This window comes from Pseudochaenichthys georgianus, chromosome 3 (genome assembly GCF_902827115.2).
Source record: "Pseudochaenichthys georgianus chromosome 3, fPseGeo1.2, whole genome shotgun sequence".
Taxonomy (NCBI): Eukaryota; Metazoa; Chordata; class Actinopteri; order Perciformes; family Channichthyidae; genus Pseudochaenichthys; species Pseudochaenichthys georgianus.
Window position 1 is genome coordinate 41,471,226 of NC_047505.1, and position 21,046 is coordinate 41,492,271.

The 21,046-nt window shown below is 37.5% G+C and overlaps 1 protein-coding gene across 1 annotated transcript in view; it reads left to right on the plus strand.

Annotated features, from left to right (window-relative positions):
• The window catches only part of tspan15 (tetraspanin 15), a 50,418-nt gene extending 38,866 nt beyond the window's left edge, over window positions 1–11,552 (plus strand). Inside the window, exons 5-8 of the mRNA XM_034079719.2 lie at window positions 3,592–3,708; window positions 6,405–6,455; window positions 7,409–7,525; window positions 8,604–11,552. Coding sequence (XP_033935610.1) covers window positions 3,592–3,708; window positions 6,405–6,455; window positions 7,409–7,525; window positions 8,604–8,768 — 450 coding nt within the window. The 3' untranslated portion in view covers window positions 8,769–11,552. The remainder of the gene's footprint in view (window positions 1–3,591; window positions 3,709–6,404; window positions 6,456–7,408; window positions 7,526–8,603) is intronic.
• The last annotated feature ends 9,494 nt before the right edge of the window (window positions 11,553–21,046 follow it).

Consider the following 21,046-nt stretch of genomic DNA (forward strand, 5'->3'; position numbering starts at 1 on the left):
TTCGCAAAATGTTCTATGGGACGTCTCTACTGAACGTTTTCGTTTTTCCCACAATTAGAAGTTGCCAGTATTAAACACATTGGTGTTATCAAATGTAAAACATATAATTAATAAATGGGTGAAAATCGCTGTCCATAATGCGCAGCATCAATATATAGCATTAATATACCCACATGACCGCTCATTGATACTTTGTAATTCTACTCCACTACAATTCAGAGGGTAACCTGGTATTTTTACTCCACTACACTTATTTGAGTTACTTTGCAGATTCTGATTAATGATGTGAAATATAAACAACCCTTAAATCAGACTTTAGTTACACCTGAGTGACATTCAGGTAAGGTGATTGTCAAGTGCCAACAATCAGGAGAGATATTTGATAGTTGGTGCTTGAGAAGACTAAACATGTATCTGCAATTGACATTAATGGAAACGAGTAATAAAGTATATTAATTACTCGTTATTCTCTGATAATAGTTAATTAAAGACTATATATTATGGCTATTTTGCACATCCCTTTCAAGATTTCAAGATTTTAAAGGTGTATTGACATATCATACACAACTTACGGTGTAGTTATGAAATGAATGAAAAACTTGGGTCACAGGTCCCTCAACAGTGCATTACAAGACATCTATCAATATGTGTGTACCTCCACCATTAAAATGTCATATTCTGCACATTTCTTATTCTATCTACATACATAAGAGTATAATATCAGTTAAAATAAGTGCTTCAACATAGTTAACATTGCAGGAAAGCAATATATTAGACGTTAAGTACTTTGTATTTATCTGTAGATAGATACCCCCAACGTTTTTTTCTTATTTAAAAGAAGACCGTAATCTGTTATTTAATATTTAAATAAAGGTTAATTCGTTTTTCTGTTTTGCACCTCCTCCTATTAATATCTTTGTACATCCTGCACTAAACTGTTTTATTGAAGAGATCACTTATAGTATCTTCTTGATTTTTTATATTCTATATTTCTATCACAGACCTTCTACTTTCCCCCTATGAAAGTATATGTACTCTTAATATTTTTTTAATCAAATATAACACATAAAAACAATAATTCAATAACGTGCTTTAACCACTAGGCACACAAGGTACACACAGACACTTATGTACAACATCTGAAGATGTGTAGTTTTATTCATGCTTTCACATAATTTTACAGCATATTGCTATACTATTTCAGACTCAGTATTAACATTCTTACATTCAAAATTCAATCCAAATCAGTAATATCTTTAAAAACTACAAGTCCTATTATATCAGCTGTGCACCGTTATGGTGTAAATATAACCTATCTATGAATTATATCAAATGTAAAAGTCAGCCGAATTAGTGTTGATACTGCAAGGAGACGTATTGTGTGAAGAGAAATTGAGAAGTTTTTTAATTATTGATATATTTATGATCCACGTCAAGTATTCAGTTTCGGCGGCATTTCTTCAGTTTTTCCAAAGGTCTTCTCATCAGGGCGCTCTAAATAAAGAACTACGGCATATCTGTAATATGTAATGCAGCCGAACCGTGTATTACAATGCCGTTATGTGATGACTTTCAAAGAGAAAAGCAAGAACACTCGGAATTAAGTATTATTTTAGTCTTTTCAAATGTTTTCCGGATTTCATCTAATATAAACACCAAACCCCAGCATGCATTGCGGCTAAAACATCCAATCAGCGTAGCTGAGAATCTTGGGTAATCGCTCGAAATGCCCACGTCAGTTTCCGGTTATTTTTATTGTTAAATTCAGTTCCTGACGAACGCCAAAAAAGACCGAGATTATGGAATTAAACCAATAAATAAAAGCAAGGATAATTGTGTGTTATTGGTGAGTAAATAACAGTGTGTTATTTTGAAAAGACTAATAAATTAGAAGGAAAATAAGATTTTAAAAATACGAGGCTCTGAGCCCCGTGTATTTTCCTCACAGACGTAAGGTAATCTTCGTCATAACTAGCAAACTAAACATCATGTACATGTACTGCACAAATAATCAGAAATAAAAACGTATTACTCGCATACAATGACATCAAAACGCATTTTAATGGCCAAATGAACCTTAAAATAGGCATTTTCACCGAGAATAACACGAAGGACAGCCATTGTTGTTGATCACGTGGTCTGGGAGCTGTTGCAGCGTCCATAGCAACCACCTTAGCAACCATGAATGTGTACACATTCATGAAGTAATCTTCGTCATAACTAGCAAACTAAACATCATGTACATGTACTGCACAAATAATCAGAAATAAAAACTCATTACTCGCATAAATGAGATCGAAACGCATTTTAATGGCCAAAATGAACCTTAAAATAGGCATATGAAGGTCCATGGGATGCCCTGCCCGTAGAAGCCTGACGGGCAAGGGGTCCGCTGTGTCCGCAATGAAGGTCTATGGGACGCCCTGCCCGTAGAAAATGACGGGAAAGGGGTACCCTGTACGTAATATAGCGACGGGGAGGGGCCCTGACCGTCCGTCAATATGTGACGGGATGGGAGTGAGAACGTGTTGCGTGCGCACACACACACACACACACACACACACACACATACACATATATTAGGGTTTCCGTTAGCCGGTAAATACCGGTTTTTAGCTGGTAAAATTGATAAAAAACCGGTAAATTCAAAACCTGACGGTCAAAATGTCTGGTAATAATTAGGGAGGCTCCGATCGATCGGCCGCCGGTCATTATCGGCCGATATTCACTCTTAATAGTTTGATCGGTGCTCTCTATAAAGGCCGATCAGGAGAGCTGGATCTGATTTGATATGAACATAAACGCGAGTGAAGTGTAACCGGACGAGAGAGAGATCAGATCAGCTGCTGAGTCTGACCGAGACACGCAGCTCTGCATAATCACCTGAAGCCCCGCCCTCTGTTTAGCGAGCTGCAGGAGCTGCATGAGAAACTGTCGTGCTGTCAGGAGAGAGAGGGAGGGAGAGGGGAAAAGAGAGGATCCGTTTCTCCCGTGTTATTATTCAAAGTTGATGTAAACTTGTGAATAATGTACGTTATCTACTACAAGTAGTTTGTTTGAATGTAATAATTATGTTGTTTGTTGTTTGTGGAATCATTTATTGAAAAATGAATCTGAATTTTTCGATCTGTTACGATTATAAACTGAAGCAATATAAAAATGAGCCCCGTGAACTGAGTTTTAAACATCAGCATATCTGCTCATAGTCCGGTAATTACCTGCTAACGGAAACTCTGCTACACAACTCTTATTATTATTATTGAAATATGACCGGTAAGTTTCAAATTAGTCCGGTAAAATAAATTCTGCCCGGACATTTGACCGGCGAGAAAAAATCCTAGCGGAAACCCTGACATATATATATAATTACATGCAAATTGTTGTAAGAAAAATTGTGGCTCACTAAATCCGTAAATGTTGCTTATCAAATTGTTACATTTATTTGTATCTCTCTTTCATCCCTGCATCCCTTCTCTCCATCTCCTCCTCACATATCCTCTTCTCTCCTCTCTTGATCTTTCGTTATTGTCTTACCTTCTCCTTCCAATTCCTGCACTTGACTCAACTTGCCATCTTTCTTCTCTCTGGCAGTTTAAGTGTTGCGGGGGTCAGGAGTACTCGGACTGGTCGGTCAACATGTATCACAACTGCACTGCACCGGGTCCACTGGCCTGCGGAGTTCCTTACACCTGCTGCATTACTACTAAGGTAGGAATCACTATTCCCATTAATGAGTATTATCGCTACTGTAAACCGCTACTCCACCTGCTGTTACTAAAATACAATGGCTTTCTTTTATGGGCTTAATGTTGTTAATATTACAATAATTTCTGCCCCTACTTTCTGCACTACTACTTTGTTTTAAGTCTTACGCCAAACAATGACAAATGTTACGTTTTATTGATTCTGCTGGTACCTTACTGTAACTGTGCCACAATGTTAATGCAATGAATACATATTATTGGCATATTTTATGAACTTGTTGACATTTTAAGTTAAATTAAAAAGCATGTGTTGTGTTTTTTTTTTTTTTAAAGAGGACAAACTTATTCAGGTTCATGTTTGTATTTTGTACCTCTACTGTGACATATCTCCATGCTTTAATGTTCAAGAAGCTCTTTATTTTTCTCATACTGTCTGTGCTGCAGCACCTCCTTTCACCCTCTGTCTGGAACCACAGCCCAGTCTGCTCTGATTGGTTAGCTGGCTGGCTCTGTTGTAATTGGTCAACATCTTAGAGATGTCCCGCCCCAAAAAAAAGAATAGGGCCTCTTTAATGTAAAATGTGTTTCTCCATATAACCTACACACCTTCCCAGGGACAAATACAGTATATTGTATTTAAATTATGAAATGGACAACCTAGAACAAGCGCAGTGACCTAGAAAATGACACGTATCAGCTCGAGGCTGAAGCTTCTCACTATTCTGAGGCCTTGCCTGATGCTGGCATGGGGTTGATGGTCGTGCAGGGAAAATTCACACCTTTCACACTATAATTCCACATTCCATTGTCAAGTTGTCCACTCAAATAGCCAGTTTTAGCTAATTGCACGATCATTTATGACGCAGCATTGTTATCACCACTTGCAATGTGCGGCTAGTTGCTATGCAACAGGTAGCTTTTTTATAAGGTCTCATTCCAACACAGACGCTAGTTAGTTGTGTGAGTTGCTGAGTTGTGACAATTGAATGTGGAAGTGATTAAATTGTACGTTGTCACGTTCAGGGGGTCCACACAAAATGTCTCTGAGGGCCGCCAATTAGCTAAAATATCACGCTACTGCTACAACTACACACTCTACTGTCGATCTAACTGTTGACATTAGAGATGCATTATGGGTAATGCACCAGGTTGTGACAAGGAGGAGGAAAGAGAAATATCTGTTCTGCTGCACCAAAATTGTTGCTTTTTTAACCTTCCGTAAAAAGTCAGAGCATTTTAGAGAAGTGCAATGGAAAAAAAGTTGCAGCTCTCCATACCATTTGTATGTATATTCTATGCTGGAATAATCAGTTTCCTTTCAATCACTGCTAACTTTAGCTGCCAAACCACCCTTATCTGGAAAATACCTCATGCTTATAAATGCTATTGATGTATTTGTTAACTAGCTTTGAAGGTTGGTGTTCAATACTGGAATATGTAACATTATCTAAAGTGCTTGCAAAAAGCAAACATGTCATCATGTACCGCTCCATTTGAAAATTGGAGCCATTATAAAATATTGATATTTTTCATGCTACACACAGTCCTGCAAATTATTGATTTAGTAATCTTGTCCAAATGTAAAACAAATGTGATTAATATAGCACATACGATAATGATTTAAAAAGGCAACCTCTCCTTCCTTCCTTTTCCTCCTCGGCCACGAGAGATTGTCAGTTTGTCGTTTCATTTTTGAATATATATATATATATATATATATATATATATATATATATATATATATATATATATATATTTTAAATATGGAAAACTACAAGCTCAAAATCATAAGGGACATGTGTGCATACAGTACACAGACTTTAGTTATCTCACACACAAACACCTACACATTCACACACACACACACACACACACACACACACACACACACACCACACACACACACACACACACACACACACACACATAAAGAAGCCATAGAGTGCTGCAGAAATTAGTCCTCAAACCCAGAAATGAGTTAGTAATGTTGCACTTCTGCCTACTTTGTCTCAATGGAAATGTTGCCTGAAATAAGATCTCTGATTAAATCAAGTACAAGAACATTTTACATTTCGTTTTTGCACAATAAATGTTAGTTAATAACCCCACTGAATGTTAAATGTTGTACATGTGTGTCAAAAGCAGTTATGAACATTGTCTATATGTCTACTATGAGGTTATCGGCTAAATGAAATGTCACCACACTGAACGCTATTCCACTTAAGTCATGCAACAGTTTAGTCGTTTTTTTTATAACCGCACGTTAGCGTTTTGCATCTGCCTCTCTCATTTATGCTACTACAATCATAAAGGATCATCTTACATATACAAATTTGTAAGTATAATAAGCTGATGTTGGTCACAAAGCCTAGTTTCTGTAATAATAGACTATAGAAAACACTATTGGCATTTTGTTGAGGGAACCAGGGCGATGCCAACTTCTGTGTTGGCAGCACTTTATTAAAGATCAACAATCAACAATTGTGGTCAGTGTTCGCTCAATATCACACACAGTTTTCTTTTGATGTCTTCATCAATCGTGTAGCAGGACTGTCATCAGTGTGTGCATGAGAGGGGCAGTTATGATGTGTGTCGGGTTCAATTTTGAGATTGCCTTATTTGTTGATTCTGCTGATCTGGCTCCCACATTTCATTTCTACCTCCTAACTTCATATCTTCTCTTTGCTTCTCTCCCTCCAGCCTAATGAAGTGGCAAACACTTTGTGTGGGTACAAGGTGTTGGAAAAAGAGGTAAGGCGTCAAAGGTTTATTGAGGCCCCGTCCACACGGACACGAATTTCAGTTCTATCCGCTAAAGTTCTTTATCGTATATAGACAGTTCGTCCACATGAAGCCGAAACGGAGCTGCTCCGAAACCGATAAACTTTGAAACCGGCTCCCAAAGTGGGTAAGTCTGGAGACGACACGCTTGCGGCTCCGTGTGTACGATCTTTTCCTGAATCGATGACGCCATAGCCCCGCCTCTCCCCACCTCTCCTTCTCACCCCCGCATCATTGCTGATGTGTTTCGCCACCAACAATGGCGGATCACCAGGTTGCATTCGTGCTCCAGACGCTACTGACCATGATACAGATTTTAGTGCAAAATCTACAGCTCCTCTACCACAACCATAAGCAACAAGTGGACATGGAGAACTACATGAACTACCTTGTTTGTTGTTCATGCCTTATGCCCATGCTCGGTGGGGTCTTATTCGCTGCTTTTGGTGTATTCTGTGGCGGAAGTACAGCGCCATTTACAGGCCCGGCATAATGTAACAGCGTCTCCAGCGGTTTCGAGCGGTTTCGTTTGGACGGACACATTTCTTGAGCCGATTCCGTGTGGACGGAAGACTTTTTTGAAATCGACTTCGGTTCGAAATCGGTTTCGTCTCCCTGTGGACGGGTCCTGAATTAAGAGAAGACTGATGTCTCATTGAAGTGCAGCTCCTCTTTTTCAGTTTTTGTGTGTGTTGTTTTTTTAATGAGACAAAATATAAAATGTTTGCTGTGTATTAAATTGACTATAGTTATAACTCAATTGACTTGCATCGAGGACTTTGTCATTTCAGTTATTTAATGGAGTGAAACATACATTTTTATTTTGATATGTAAGATTATTAAGTCCCAATATTGATTGATGCACTATGCTGCAGGTCTTAGGTAATTTCCGAAGCCTGTAACAAGCTATTTGTGTCCCACAGCGTTTGGCTTTGATCGAGACCATCCATATCAGAGGCTGCACGGATGCCTTCTTCATCTGGCTCATGGACAACTATAAGATTATGGCTGGAATGCTATTAGGGATCCTACTGCCTCAGGTACACACACACACACACACACACACACACACACACACACACACACACACACACGTCACAAACTATCACTCAAGGCAGTTTTATAGTCATGTTGCTCAGCACACTTTTCCATATGTATAAGTAAAAGCGGTCTTTTGATGTTTGATTCAAAGCTAGAAATAAATAATCTGATAAAAATACGGCTACAGTGTTGAGCTTTTTGCTTATCAGAAGCAAACTAAAACGATCTCTGTGTTCACTTCTACCTTAATGGACACTTCCATCAGCTGAAGGAACAGGAAGGTTATCTTGTCTGAAGAAGAAGTACACATTTTATAAGATCAAGGAAAATGTCAAGTTTGTATTGTCAAGTGGGCTTATATGTGATGATCAAAGGACAACGCTTTACAATGAAATATCCTTCAAGTTTTTCTAGATCAATGATTATCAAATAACTTTACCCGGCTTTAGGAAATGAATAATTTTATTGGGAAGATTTTATTAGAAATGTGCCTGTTTGTAATGAAATGTAAGGCATTCTGTTATGTTTCACAAAAAACACCAAAACATTTAGTAGTTAACTTGACTGGAGTCATACAAAAGCAAGGCACTTATTCTAATAGTTTTATCATGGATGATATTATATTCAGGGATAAGGGAAAGTCTTTTTTTTTTTTTTTTTTTTTATTTATTTGAGCAGTAAATTATGATTTGCCTGCCTGTGAGTCAGGTGAAAGTATATATTGATGTGAGATATATCAAACTGTCATCTGAAAGATCTGATAGAGCAATATAAATAAAGAAAACAGGTTTTTAATGATTGGGCATAATTAAAAACCGCAGAGATATTTTGATATCACTACACTGATATGCTCCAACATGCCAGCTGACAGGTGATCCAGCTCGGGAAAAGAGGTCTAATTTCTCTTTAAATGATTCCTGTCTTGCATATAATAATCCTTTCTGACATGAGAGGTATAAGGACACAAGGATAATATAACATGCAAGTGAGGGAAGCAATTAAACATTTAAAAGAAATGAAGCGCTCACATATTGACATCCTTCTCTAATAATCTTCCGTCTGTCTTTCTGTCTCCAGTTCTTCGGTGTGATCATCAGCTGGCTGTACATGACCCGTGTTGAAGACTCCATCAGTGAGTATGGTCACTACATGGACCTACTGGACTCAAACACACATCAAAGAGCAGCAAAGAATCAGGGCCACATGGCTAAGTGGTTCATGTGTATGCCAGAGATTGACTGACGGAGACAAAAAACTAAAAAGCAGCAAATGGACTCCAGCCAACACCCCTAGTTGGTTGAATGACTCCGTGGATCCAGATGCTGCTGCAGCCACAGTGTGAGCTTACACTGAACTGCACAATTACTACATGTTTTTCTTTTGATCCAAAGGAAAGGTTCAACAACAAGATTCCTTTTTTAGTTTGAACATATGTATCTAAAACAACGATGTTCAAATGGCAGAATGTGGTGTGAATTATTAATAACTGTGTTAACATACAGAGTACTAATGCATGTGTGGGACCTAAGAGCTCCTTGAGATCAGGGCTTTTAGCTGCATTGGGCCCAGGAGAGTCTCAGGGATAATCGCAGACAAACAATAAACTTTTGCTTCCTCTTTTATAATATGACATGAAATAAGTCTGTTCATTTCCAACACAAAATCACAATATACATTACTGTTTTGCTACCTATGAAATCATTGCTAGGCTCCTTTTATAACAACCAAATGTGAAGCGCCTCCATCATCTAACCAATACTTTGATTGCCTTCCTTGTAAATACAACTGGAAATACTTTGAGCTTGAAAATGAATTATGTTTAAATTTGAGGCTGGAGAATAAGTTTGTATGAAGTACCCTGCAGTATTTCCTGAACCGTATGATGTGTCCAGCACAACAAGGGTTGTTTATAATGCTGACATTTTCTTCATCAAAGCCTAACATTTTACTCTTCAAACTATATTTCTTTCTGGTGTTATATGAAAATGAAGTAGATCAGTTTTATTTTGATTTAAAAAGTTGATTATTAATGCTTTGCCACTGCCATAACAAGTGTACATCTCAGGGTTACTTCTTCTACTGTATGAATGTATGTACAACTTTTAACAGCAAATCAATCTGTCATATATATATATATATATATATATATATATATCAATACAAATTAAGGATTAGGTCGCATAATGTTCACACAGAACTTACTTCAAGTTATAAAACCGTGTGAATAGAAGCAAAATATGTATTTGTCAAGTCCTGTGCCTTTTACGCCCTGTATCCACCCAGACTCTAATTTATTTTGTGCCTTATTACCCAAACAGCTTGAAACAGATTCAGGCAAAAATCATTAGTAGTTTAGTACTAGCCAAGATGTACTATGAGTAAAATGATCTTATAATATCCTACAATATATAATCAAGCGTGGTTTTTAGATTTTCAAATATGCCTTTTTAAAAAGTTTTTTTAAGTAAATAGATTTAGTTTAAAATGTCCCATTTGTCTTTTTGACGTCACACAACGTCCTTAATTTGAGTAGCATCTACTCTTACTTTACGTGTACATCACTGCTAAATCATGTTAAACAAGGTTCAGCCTTGTATGCACTAGTATAGAGGGTATAATACAGATTGCCAGATTTAAAAGAAACCATTTCAAATTTAAGAGTACATTTGATTTTAAAAATGACAAACATTTTGAGTTGAGAAAATTAAGAGTTTCTGTTCACACATTACTTGAATGTAACTTGTGAAGATATTGGCCTGTGGGTTGAAGGTAACATTTAGCTTTATATGATCAATTAGTTGAGTTTATTTAATGTGCGACATTTACTAACTAAATCTTTTCAGGTTTTTTTTAATCAGCTACGATTGAAAATACACTTTTTATGGCCTTTTTTATGATTAACTACTCAACTGTACAATATTTATCTCAACAAAGTCCATGTAGTACGTGCTGACTTTAACATGAACAGTATGGAAGATGTTTTCTTAACACATTGCATGACAAATAATATTTCAGTGATTGTATCGACAGCCTTTCTGTAAATGTCATTGCTATTCAGTCACTTCCACATGACAGTTAAAGTACCAATGTTATCTCTTTGAAACAAGAAGTAGCATAGATGTATGTCCTTTTAGCTTCATTGCTGTTAGAACATTAAATGCACCGCCCCTATGTATGCCATGTACTGTGTGCATATCATGTGCTATATTCAAATGCATACACTCGGTTTACGGCTGGCCTCACAGGAAATTGCATCATCTGTTTTTAAAATACAAAACTACATTTATTTAAAGAAGAATGTCAAGTTGTTTGGCCTGGTTGAGGGTACGGTTTGTGATTTCTGTTGTTTATCTTCGAGAGGAATGAAGCACAGATTAACGTCTTCCTGTGAAGGGATATTTGGGGGTTAAGGGACTGTTAAATAAATAATGTCTGATACAGAATCACTGTGTATTTTCTAGAGCACGCTTCACCCTGAGTCACTGTCACTGTATACATATTTCTTGCAAAAGTGTGCAAAGTTATTAGTGCAATGCATGCAAGGACTTGTTTACTTTCTTGTTGTGTTACGTAATTATTTTTGGCAGAACCTGTAAAATTGTTTACATCCAACTTGATCCATCTTTTAACATACCTTTACCTTGTCCGTTGTATCAATTGTGTAATCTGTTCATTTTATTTAATGTATACACACAACACCTGTTGCACATCTGTCCGTCCTGGGAGAGGGATTCCTCCTCTGTCGCTGTCCCCGAGATTTTTTCAACATTTTTGATTTGTTCCCTTGTACGATGTGAGGGTCTAAGAGCAGACGGTGTCATGATGCAAAGCCTCCTGACTGAGACATATCTGTAATTAGTTATATTGGGCAAAAAAACAAAACTGATTAATTGTGAAGAATGAAATCTGGTGACATACGTGATACAGAGTGCTTTGGTGTAAGCTGTTGAATTATTTATTTTGTACTCCTACTCCTGCTGCTCTGAGGACTTCCTGCTGGATTTAACCTTTTCATATTTTACTACTACTTTGATGGAGAAAAACAAATATTCCCTACATTCACACATGAGGGAATAATGTTTTGTGAATTGTCTGCATCAACACAGCTTAAAATACCTTGTTTTGTTTGTTCCCACCTGCTCTCATTCTCTCTGCTCCACAAACAGAGAACACTTATTTTTATTATTTATACCTTAAGTCTCCGGGCTTTAGTTCAAAGTCACAGTCACAGCTGTGCAAAGTCATTTTTTGTTGTGAATTCAATACCATCTGTCTGTTATAAGGACTTCACAGCTGTTTCTATCAGGTACTGATGTAACATTGGTATGACACATACAGGGTGTTATGTGCAGGCAGTGTTATTACGGATCTCACAAGAATCACATTAAAAAAAGGTTATGTAGCTGAGCATGTGAGAGCAATGTCTGTATGAGATGTATCAGAAAACATTTGAATCCAATCTGAAGTCTAAGATGTATGCAACACTGCCATACCCCAACAACACAAGTTTGTAATATTTCCAGTGTGTTGCGTCTCATAAATCAACATCCAAAATCCACTTTCACAGCCTTCTCAAGAGACCAGATGGGTTTTGATTTATATCGTCAGTTGAGACCACTTGCTTGTAAGGTTTTGGCCTCAATTTCACTGTTAAAGAAAAATGCTGGGGTATTTTTACAAAATGGGTTGGATAAATTGTGTCCAACAGTCAATATGTTTGCATGACAATTATAGTAAGGCTACAGCGACACCACCAAACTATAAACAGGTCTTACAAACTCATGCATTGGCAACAGAAGGGTCTCGCTGCAGATATCCAGACTCCTCTCCTTCTCCTGCGTAACTTGACTGCCTATTATTTTACTGTAAGCTATTTCTTTCTTGTTAAGCTGACTTTAATGAAGTTCGATAACGATTTAAGCATAAGGTGAAAAGTTATTTTCTGCTTAAAGTTTAGTTACTGAACTTTGTAAGTTACAGTTGTGACGATATATTAGCTGTAGCGGCTCCCACACTGTAAAATGATCTACCCCTGCATATCAGACAGGCTGCCACACTGCCTGCTTTTAAAGCGCTTCTTAAAACCCTCCTCTTCTCCTTAGCGGAAACAGTTCTAAATTGGTTTGAATCCTACTTAAAGGACAGAAACAACTTTGTTTCTATAGGTACATACACATCTGAGTTGACAAATATGACATGTGGGGTTCCTCAAGGCTCCATCTTGGGGCCTCTTCTCTTTAACATCTACATGCTAACACTGGCTCAGATAATGAAGAACAACAAAATAAGTTACCATAGCTATGCAGATGACACACACATTTACGTAACAATTTCACCAGGAGACTATGCTCCAATTCAAACACTGAGTAAGTGCGTTGAACAAATCAATGACTGGATGTGTCAGAACTTTCTCCAATTAAACAAAGATAAAGCTAAGGTAATGGTTTTTGGAGCCAAGTTAGAACGTATAAAAGTTAGCGCTGAGCTTCAGTGTGCAATGTTCAAACCAACAGATAAAGCCAGAAATCTAGGTGTAGTCATGGACTCTGACCTGAGTTTCAACAGTCACATTAAAACAGTTACTAAATCAGCCTACTATCACCTAAAGAACATATCTAGGATTAAAAGACTAATGTCACAGCAGGATTTGGAAAAACTTGTCCATGCCTTTATCTTCAGTAGACTCGACTACTGTAATGGTGTCTTCACAGGTCTCACTAAAAAATCTATTAGAAAGCTGCAGCTGAGTCAGAACGCCGCTGCTCGAGTCCTCACTAACACTAAGAAAGTGGATCACATCACTCCTGTTCTGAAGTCTTTACACTGGCTTCCTGTGTGTCAAAGAATAGATTTCAAAATATTGCTGCTGGTTTATAAAGCACTGAATGGTTTAGGCCCAAAATACATTACTGACCTCCTGCTAAATTATGAACCATCCAGATCTCTCAGGTCTTCAGGGACTGGTCAGCTTTCTGTCCCCAGAGTCAGAACTAAACATGGTAAAGCAGCGTTCAGTTATTATGCTCCAAATATCTGGAACAAACTCCCACTACTTTTAAATCCAGGCTGAAGACTTTTCTTTTTGTCGCTGCTTTTAATTGAACTATTCATATCTTAGACTGCACTGTAACTTTTATCCATGTATTTTTTCTTTTAATGTTTATTTTATTAGCTTTTCTTTTTTAATGCTTAATGTCTTTCATCTTTTGTAAAGCACTTGTGTTGAAAAGTGCTATATAAATAAACTTGCCTTGCCTTGCCTTAGCATGTTGACATCTTTTAGATTATAGCTTTTAAATTGTCTATTGTTGTTACTTGTACTTGTTTTATGGTGTGTGAGCTGTGCTGTGTTATTTGACTGTACAGCACTTTGGTCTGGAGGTTTTTGTATTAAGATTGTCTACCTGCACAGAGGTAATTGGCAAACCTGTGTCTTACTTTCTTTTAAAATCCGCTGGGTTACAGCTGGTAATAAGTGATAGCACACTTATTACCAGCTGCATCAAGAGAAAGGCCCTTCATGTTTCCAAAATATCAGAGTATAATAATATATGAGTCCTGGGCAGACCATGAGATCCTTTGATCCTACGCAAAATATGACGTGTGTGTGTGTGTGTGTGTGTGTGTGTGTGTGTGTGTGTGTGTGTGTGTGTGTGTGTGTGTGTGTGTGTGTGTGTGTGTGTGTGTGTGTGTGTGTGTGTGTGTGTGTGTGTGTGTGTGGTGTGTGTGTGTGTGTGTGTGTGTGTGTGTGTGTGTGTGTGTGTGTGTGTGTGTGTGTGTGTGTGTGTGTTGCTTAAAAGACAGAGCGTGGTTCTGCCTCTACATTGTGGACTGCCTGTCACTGGCCTTGCAGACTGCGTTTGTCTCCTGTGGGAGACTTCAGTTGATCTGTGTGACTCTCAAATGACCGTCTCACTCTCAATCTGTCTATCCTTTGACTTTCACTTCTCCTCCTCAGCTGTTCACACTGAACCACATAAGCAAACAGATGTACTGGCAGCAGAGGAGAGTCAAATGGAAAATCTGTGCTGTGTATTGAAACAGTACAGAAGCAGTCAAGGAATCTTTTTATAATGTGGTCTTGTGATCATTTATCATTTTGTATTATACTTGATTTGGATTGGTCAATTGGGCATTCTGCAGTCTGCTATTTCTTAATAGAGATTGTTTATACAACATCAGAGAGACTCTTCATTTTTCCTATTCAATAATATAACATATGTGTTGTGACTGAAAGGCTGTTTCTTGCGACGACCAACAGGTAAAATCCAACCCAGTCTCATAAAAAAACGTGTAATAACTACGTTGGTCCAAAAACGTCTCTTTTTTCACCAAAAGAACATGGCCGAACTTCGTTTTATTCTCGCCTATGCCTATTTTAAAGTTAGTTTGGCCATTAAAATGCCTTTTTGATGTCATTTGATGCGAGAAAAATGAGTTGTTATTTCAGATTATGTGTGCAGTGGATGCACATGATCTTTAGTTTGCTAGTTATTACGATTACTTCAGGAAATTGTGTCTACAACGTTTTCATTGTCACCAAGGTGGTTGCTAGGGATGATGCTATCGATATTATTTCTGTTATGTTGTGTAACTGTTTAATGGTGTTATCTTTATTGCTGCCCCCTTCCCTGTCAATGTATAGTGTTGGTCCACAGCGCAAACGTAGTTTAACAAAATCCGCATCTAAGATTGTGGCATAGATACGTTATTTTCCCCTGTGCAATTCTCCATTTACTCAACAATAACACATACATTAATTATCCTTGTGTTTATTTATTTGTTTGATTAATAAACACAAGTTGGAGTCCGTCAGGACCGAGGGTCGGAGCAGCTCATTTGCTTTACAGAATATTACACCCGGAAGTAAGTATTCTCTCCGCTTCGCTTGACAAACCCCGTGATAGTCCTCAAGCTCTGTGATTGGAGAGTATGCCGAGCGTCGAACAGCGCTTGAAATGGGATGGAACCACGGCAGACTGTCCAAAACTGGATTTGAACGGGTCCACCGCGTCCCCCACTCCCCCACCCTGTCCCCAGAACTACACATGCTGGCTATTCTGTTTCGCAACATATTCTCTATCTATGGCACGTCTCTACTGGAAGTTTTAGTTTTAAAAGACGTTTTCGTATTTCCCATAATAAGAAGTTGCCAGTATTAAACTGTGTACATCCCTGGAGGTTTAAGGGATAGGAAACACTCAAATGTAAAACATATAATTAATAAATGGGTGAAAATTGCTTGTGCCCATAATGGGCAGCATTAATATATACCCACATGACACCTAAGGTCAGAAGAGCTTTATTTAACAGCTGGTCTTATGTCTGTGACCCCTCCTGTTGTTCATTGATGAGCCTGAAACATGCACTTGTCAAGGTTCAGAGGCACACTTTGCAAATATGGCAGTAGCCATCGATCATCTTAAGATAAGATACTTTATTGATCCCAAGTTGGAAACATTTGCGTTACATCAGCATGTGTAACAGTTGTAAATATGCAGTGGTGTTTATTTGTAAATCATTTAGTATAATCACACAAATTCTGTGTTTTATATTTAATAATTCTGTGTTCTTTATTTATTGAATGTTCAATACCTGACAAGGCCGGAGATGAAAAACTTTGGTCGCAGGTTCCTCAACAGTGAAATCTTGAAAGGGATGTGCAAAATAGTCATTATATACCGTCTTTAATTAACTATTAATAGAGAATAACTAGTAATGAATATACTTTATATGGATCCTATTAATATCTAATAATAAAAATAATGAAATTCAATAACATGCTTTAACCACTAGCTGTCCCTTTATATCAGCTGTGTACCTTTATGGTGTAAATACAGCCTATCTACCAATTGGATCAAATATAAAAGTCAGCCGAATTAATGTTGATACTGCAAGGAGACGTATTGTGTGAAAAGAAATGTAAGATGTTGTTTAATTACTGATATATTTATGATCCACGTCACGTTTTCAGTGTTGGCGGCAGTTCTTCATGTTTGTCTAGAAGTCTTCTCATCAGGGCTCTATAAATAGAGAACTACAGCAGATATGTAATATTTAATGCAGCCGAACCGTGTATTACAATGCCGTTATGTGATGACTTTCAAAGCGAAAAGCAAGCACACTCGGAATAAAGTGTTTTCGGTCTGTTTCCGGTATTTGTTTATAACGATGTGATGTGAGATGTGAGACTGGAATTGCACAGGGGAAAATAACGTATCTTTAGATGCGGATTTTGTTAAACTAATACGTTTGCGCTGTGGACCAACACTATACATTGACGGGGAAGGGGGTAGCAATAAAGATTACACCATTAAACTGTTACACAACATAACAGAAATAATATCGATAGCAGCATCACTATAGCAACCACCTTGGTAACAATGAAAATGTTGTATCGACACAATTCCCTGAAGTAATCTTCATAATAACTAGCAAACTAAAGATCATGTACATCCACTGCACACATAATCTGAAATAACAACTCATATTTCTCGCATCAAATGACATCAAAAGGCATTTTAATGGCCAAACTAACTTTAAAATAGGCATTTTATACCGAGAATAAAACGAAGTTCGGCCATGTTTTTTTTTTCTGCAGGGAGAAATGTGAAGATCACGTGACATAGATGCCAGCCATTGGAATGAATGGTGAAAAAAAACGTAGGGATTTTACAATTTCAGAGGCGTTTTTGTAGAAATACTACTAGTTATTACACGTTTTTTTATGAGACTGGGTTGGTAAAATCCTACGGTGAAATATAAAACAGTTCTCTCTCCAAATGTCTGTACAGACATAACACACTGACACAGATACATAAATCCACCTTTAGTGTGTTGGCTTGTCAGTGTAGAATACAAGATTTCCCTCGACTGGTTTATAGTTACTTTTCTTCATGTAAGCTGCAGCAAGAGATTGCATTTCGTTTTACAATAGAGTTAAGTAACTGATTTATTTATTTCACTCTAACCTAATAATTATCTCACAGAAAAGTACTGCAGCAAAAATACTGAACTCATAAACAGACTAATCCCCCAGTAGAGAATGTTTAAAGCTTCCAGCTTTTTTTGTCAGCACAGCAGCACTTTTGCTCTGAAGTCTGGCATGGGGATGAAGGGCTCGTTGGTGCAGTGTTATTTATTATCACTGTCAAACTTTAAACCAACAAACAGAAACCAGAACTGTCACAAAAGCAGGTTTCCCTTTTCTGCGAACATTTGGGCCCACCAGGCTGGCAAACACACTCTCAGTACGCTGTCTGAGTTCCCCCATAGGATACACTACTGGACTGCTTGCATAAAGGTAATGATTCTATAGTACAGCACAACTACCAAATTGTTAAAGGGGTCCCATTATACTTTTGGAGGTTTTCCTTCCCTGTAGTGTGTTATATAGGTTTTTGTGCATGTAAATGGTCTGAAAAGGCTAAAATCCCAACAAATCCTGCCAGAAACGTCTCCATTAGACTCCTTTGTTTACTTTCGTAACATAGTGACATCAAAATGTAACACTCGCGCTTCTATTGGCTAGCGCTCCAACACATTGTACATGATAGGCTACGGGGCAGGACATCTCTTGATGGTTCACCAATCACAACAGAGCCAGCCAGCTAACCAATCAGCAGACTGGGCTCTGGTTTCAGACAGAGGGTGAAAAGAGGTGCTGCAGCACAGGCAGTATGAGAAAAATAAAGACCTTTTTGAAAATTGAAGCATTCTTTATGTCACAGTAGAGGCACAAAAGACAAATATGTCGTCTTACACATGCTCTGGTGGAACATGCCAAAAAACTCAATTGAAATCCCAGCCAGTGGAGTGGGAGTGAAGCGCTATAAGTGACACTTTAAAATGGAGCATAAGCTCAGTAGCTGTTGGTTCACACGCCGAAATGGGCCAAAAACACAGCTCAGTAAAATCACATTTCAGTAACTGAATTATGATGAGTGAAGCCGCCAAAAATACGACTTTGAAAGCTTTGGTTAATTCTGAGGAACAAGACTTGCTTTATTTTCTTTTAAATGTGATAACTTTTTGGTTAATACATATGTTTGGAATAGTTTGATGCATTAATATAACGTCAATTTGTCTACAGTTCATGTTCTTTAGTTACCATTCGCAAAATCTCAATGTAGCCATTAAGAGAGGAATAATGTGCAGCGAGGCCGTCATGATTGAAAAGCCCGACAGGTTGATCATGCACCACAAAATATAAATATATATATATATATACACACACACACACACACACACACACACACAGAGACTCTATCTCTTTGTCACCCTGTTCGATAATGCGTGGGAAGGTGCCGGTCATCCATTTGTCTGATAGGTAGTTTGGTGTCTGGTTAGATGCTGACATTTAGCTCTGCTCGACAAAAAAACAGCAGCAGCACAGATGGAGGCATGTGAAGGAATCATCGAGTTAGTCACTATAGTCACTGCTCATTTTCTACGTGTTATAGTTACTAAAAAAGTTGTTTTTTAAATACAAAATCGATTAGCATCACAGTTGTCATTTGTGAAGTCTTTATGAACTCTCTTCATATTTTCTTGGCCTTTTTTTGACCATTGTGTCGTTGTGATTAGTCTTATGTGTATAGGCCTGTGTCCCCTAGTGTTCATCCTTGGTTTTTCATCTATGTTTCTTCCTGTGTTCCTGCTATTGGTCTGGGCTCATGCAGTTTTTCTTTATTTTTGTTGTTTGGTTTTGCTTTGCTTAGTCTGATCCGCCATTTTGTATCAGCTTTATTTAATTAAAAGCTTGCTTTTTGTTTATGCCTTTATATTTGCCTCATCTTCTTTCTGCATTTAGGTCCTAATTTTCTTACCTCGTGACAATATAACATACATTATTTTAATTATTATTATTTTACTTGTGACAGCAAACTTCCACACTATTTATTACTACTTTTACTTTAGTAAAATATACTTCATCCAAGTACTTCATCCAACATTGCTCCTTTCTCTGCATAATGCATATAAATGAGATATGTTCTCATTTGGGCAGACCAACAACACTGTTATGCACGGATCAACCAAATGACCACACTGTGAAAACCAATATCATGAGAGACTAATTTACTAGTCTGGCATAATCAGTCTGATCTGTTGCTGGCATTTAACACTGATGACAACACTCAATACACAACATCAAAAATAGATTCTGAAAACAAGCAAGAAGAAACACACATTATTCAGAGCAGACCACTACAAAGATGTAATCATAAAACCAATATGAAACACATGTTATCTTCAACAAGTCCTCCAACTCATACGACCAAATATGTCGTTTGTTCAAGCGCTTAATACGACCTATAATTACGTTTGAAAATTGTCGGCCTCGAGTGCTCCCGTTGAATGCAAACGTTACAGAGGGTTGTTTATTCACAAATAACCCTCTCTGTAAAATCCTAAATTGTAGGATAGTTTGGCCATTAAAACGCTTTATGATTAGATTTCTAGCGAGAAGTATATATTGTACTTTTATAATCCACGTCCAGTCGATATGTAGGATCTATAGTTTGATAGATATTACGAAGATGATTTGAGATTTCGTCAGGAGAACGTGTATATGCGGCAAGCTTCCATGTAAAGTTACGGGTTGAAAACAGTATTTCCGGTCTCGCCGTTTTCATAATAAAACCAATGATCAAATGATTTAACAGTGATATCTGCACTACTCATCCACTAAAAAAAACATCAGTTTATCCTAGTTAATTATACGACATTAATTGGTTTAAATTGTGTACAATGCTTTTGTGTTTTTCCCATAGGTTTTTCTCTTTCGATTCTGAGAGACACATTTCTTTTTTCAGAGGTTTTGATAGGCTAAAATCACGCCGCAATGCACGTCGGGATATGGTGTATATGTGATATGAAATCGGAAAACATTACAAAATATAATAATAATACTTTATTCCGAGTGTTCTTGCTTTTCTCTTTGAAAGTCATCACATAACGGCATTGTAATACACGGTTCGGCTGCATTAAATATTACATATCTGCCCTAGATATGTATTTATAGAGCCCTAATAAGAAGTCCTTTTGACAAACTGGAAGAGATGCCGCCAAAACTGAATACGTGACGTGGACCATAAATATATCAACAATTAAACAACATCTTCCATTTCTTTTCACACAATACGTCTCCTTGCAGTATCAACACTAATTCGGCTGACTTTTATATTTGATCCAATTAGTAGATAGTCTGTATTTACACCATAACGGTGCACAGCTGATAGAAAGGGACTTTTTTGTAGTTTTTAAAGATATTACTGATTTTCTGAACTACCTTTCCAACTCCTCATGCAGTTGACTGTTACAGGTCTATACAGGTTCATGGTACAATGCATAAGCTTCACATCGAGAGACTGAAACTGTATTTTCCTTTACCGTTCTGTTTTAAACTCACAATAAAGTGAATAGTCATATTATGTACGATATTATTATGTTTTATTAACTAGACCACTGGTCTAAACCGCACCTCCTAGTGGTTAAAGCACGTTATTGAATGTAGTTGT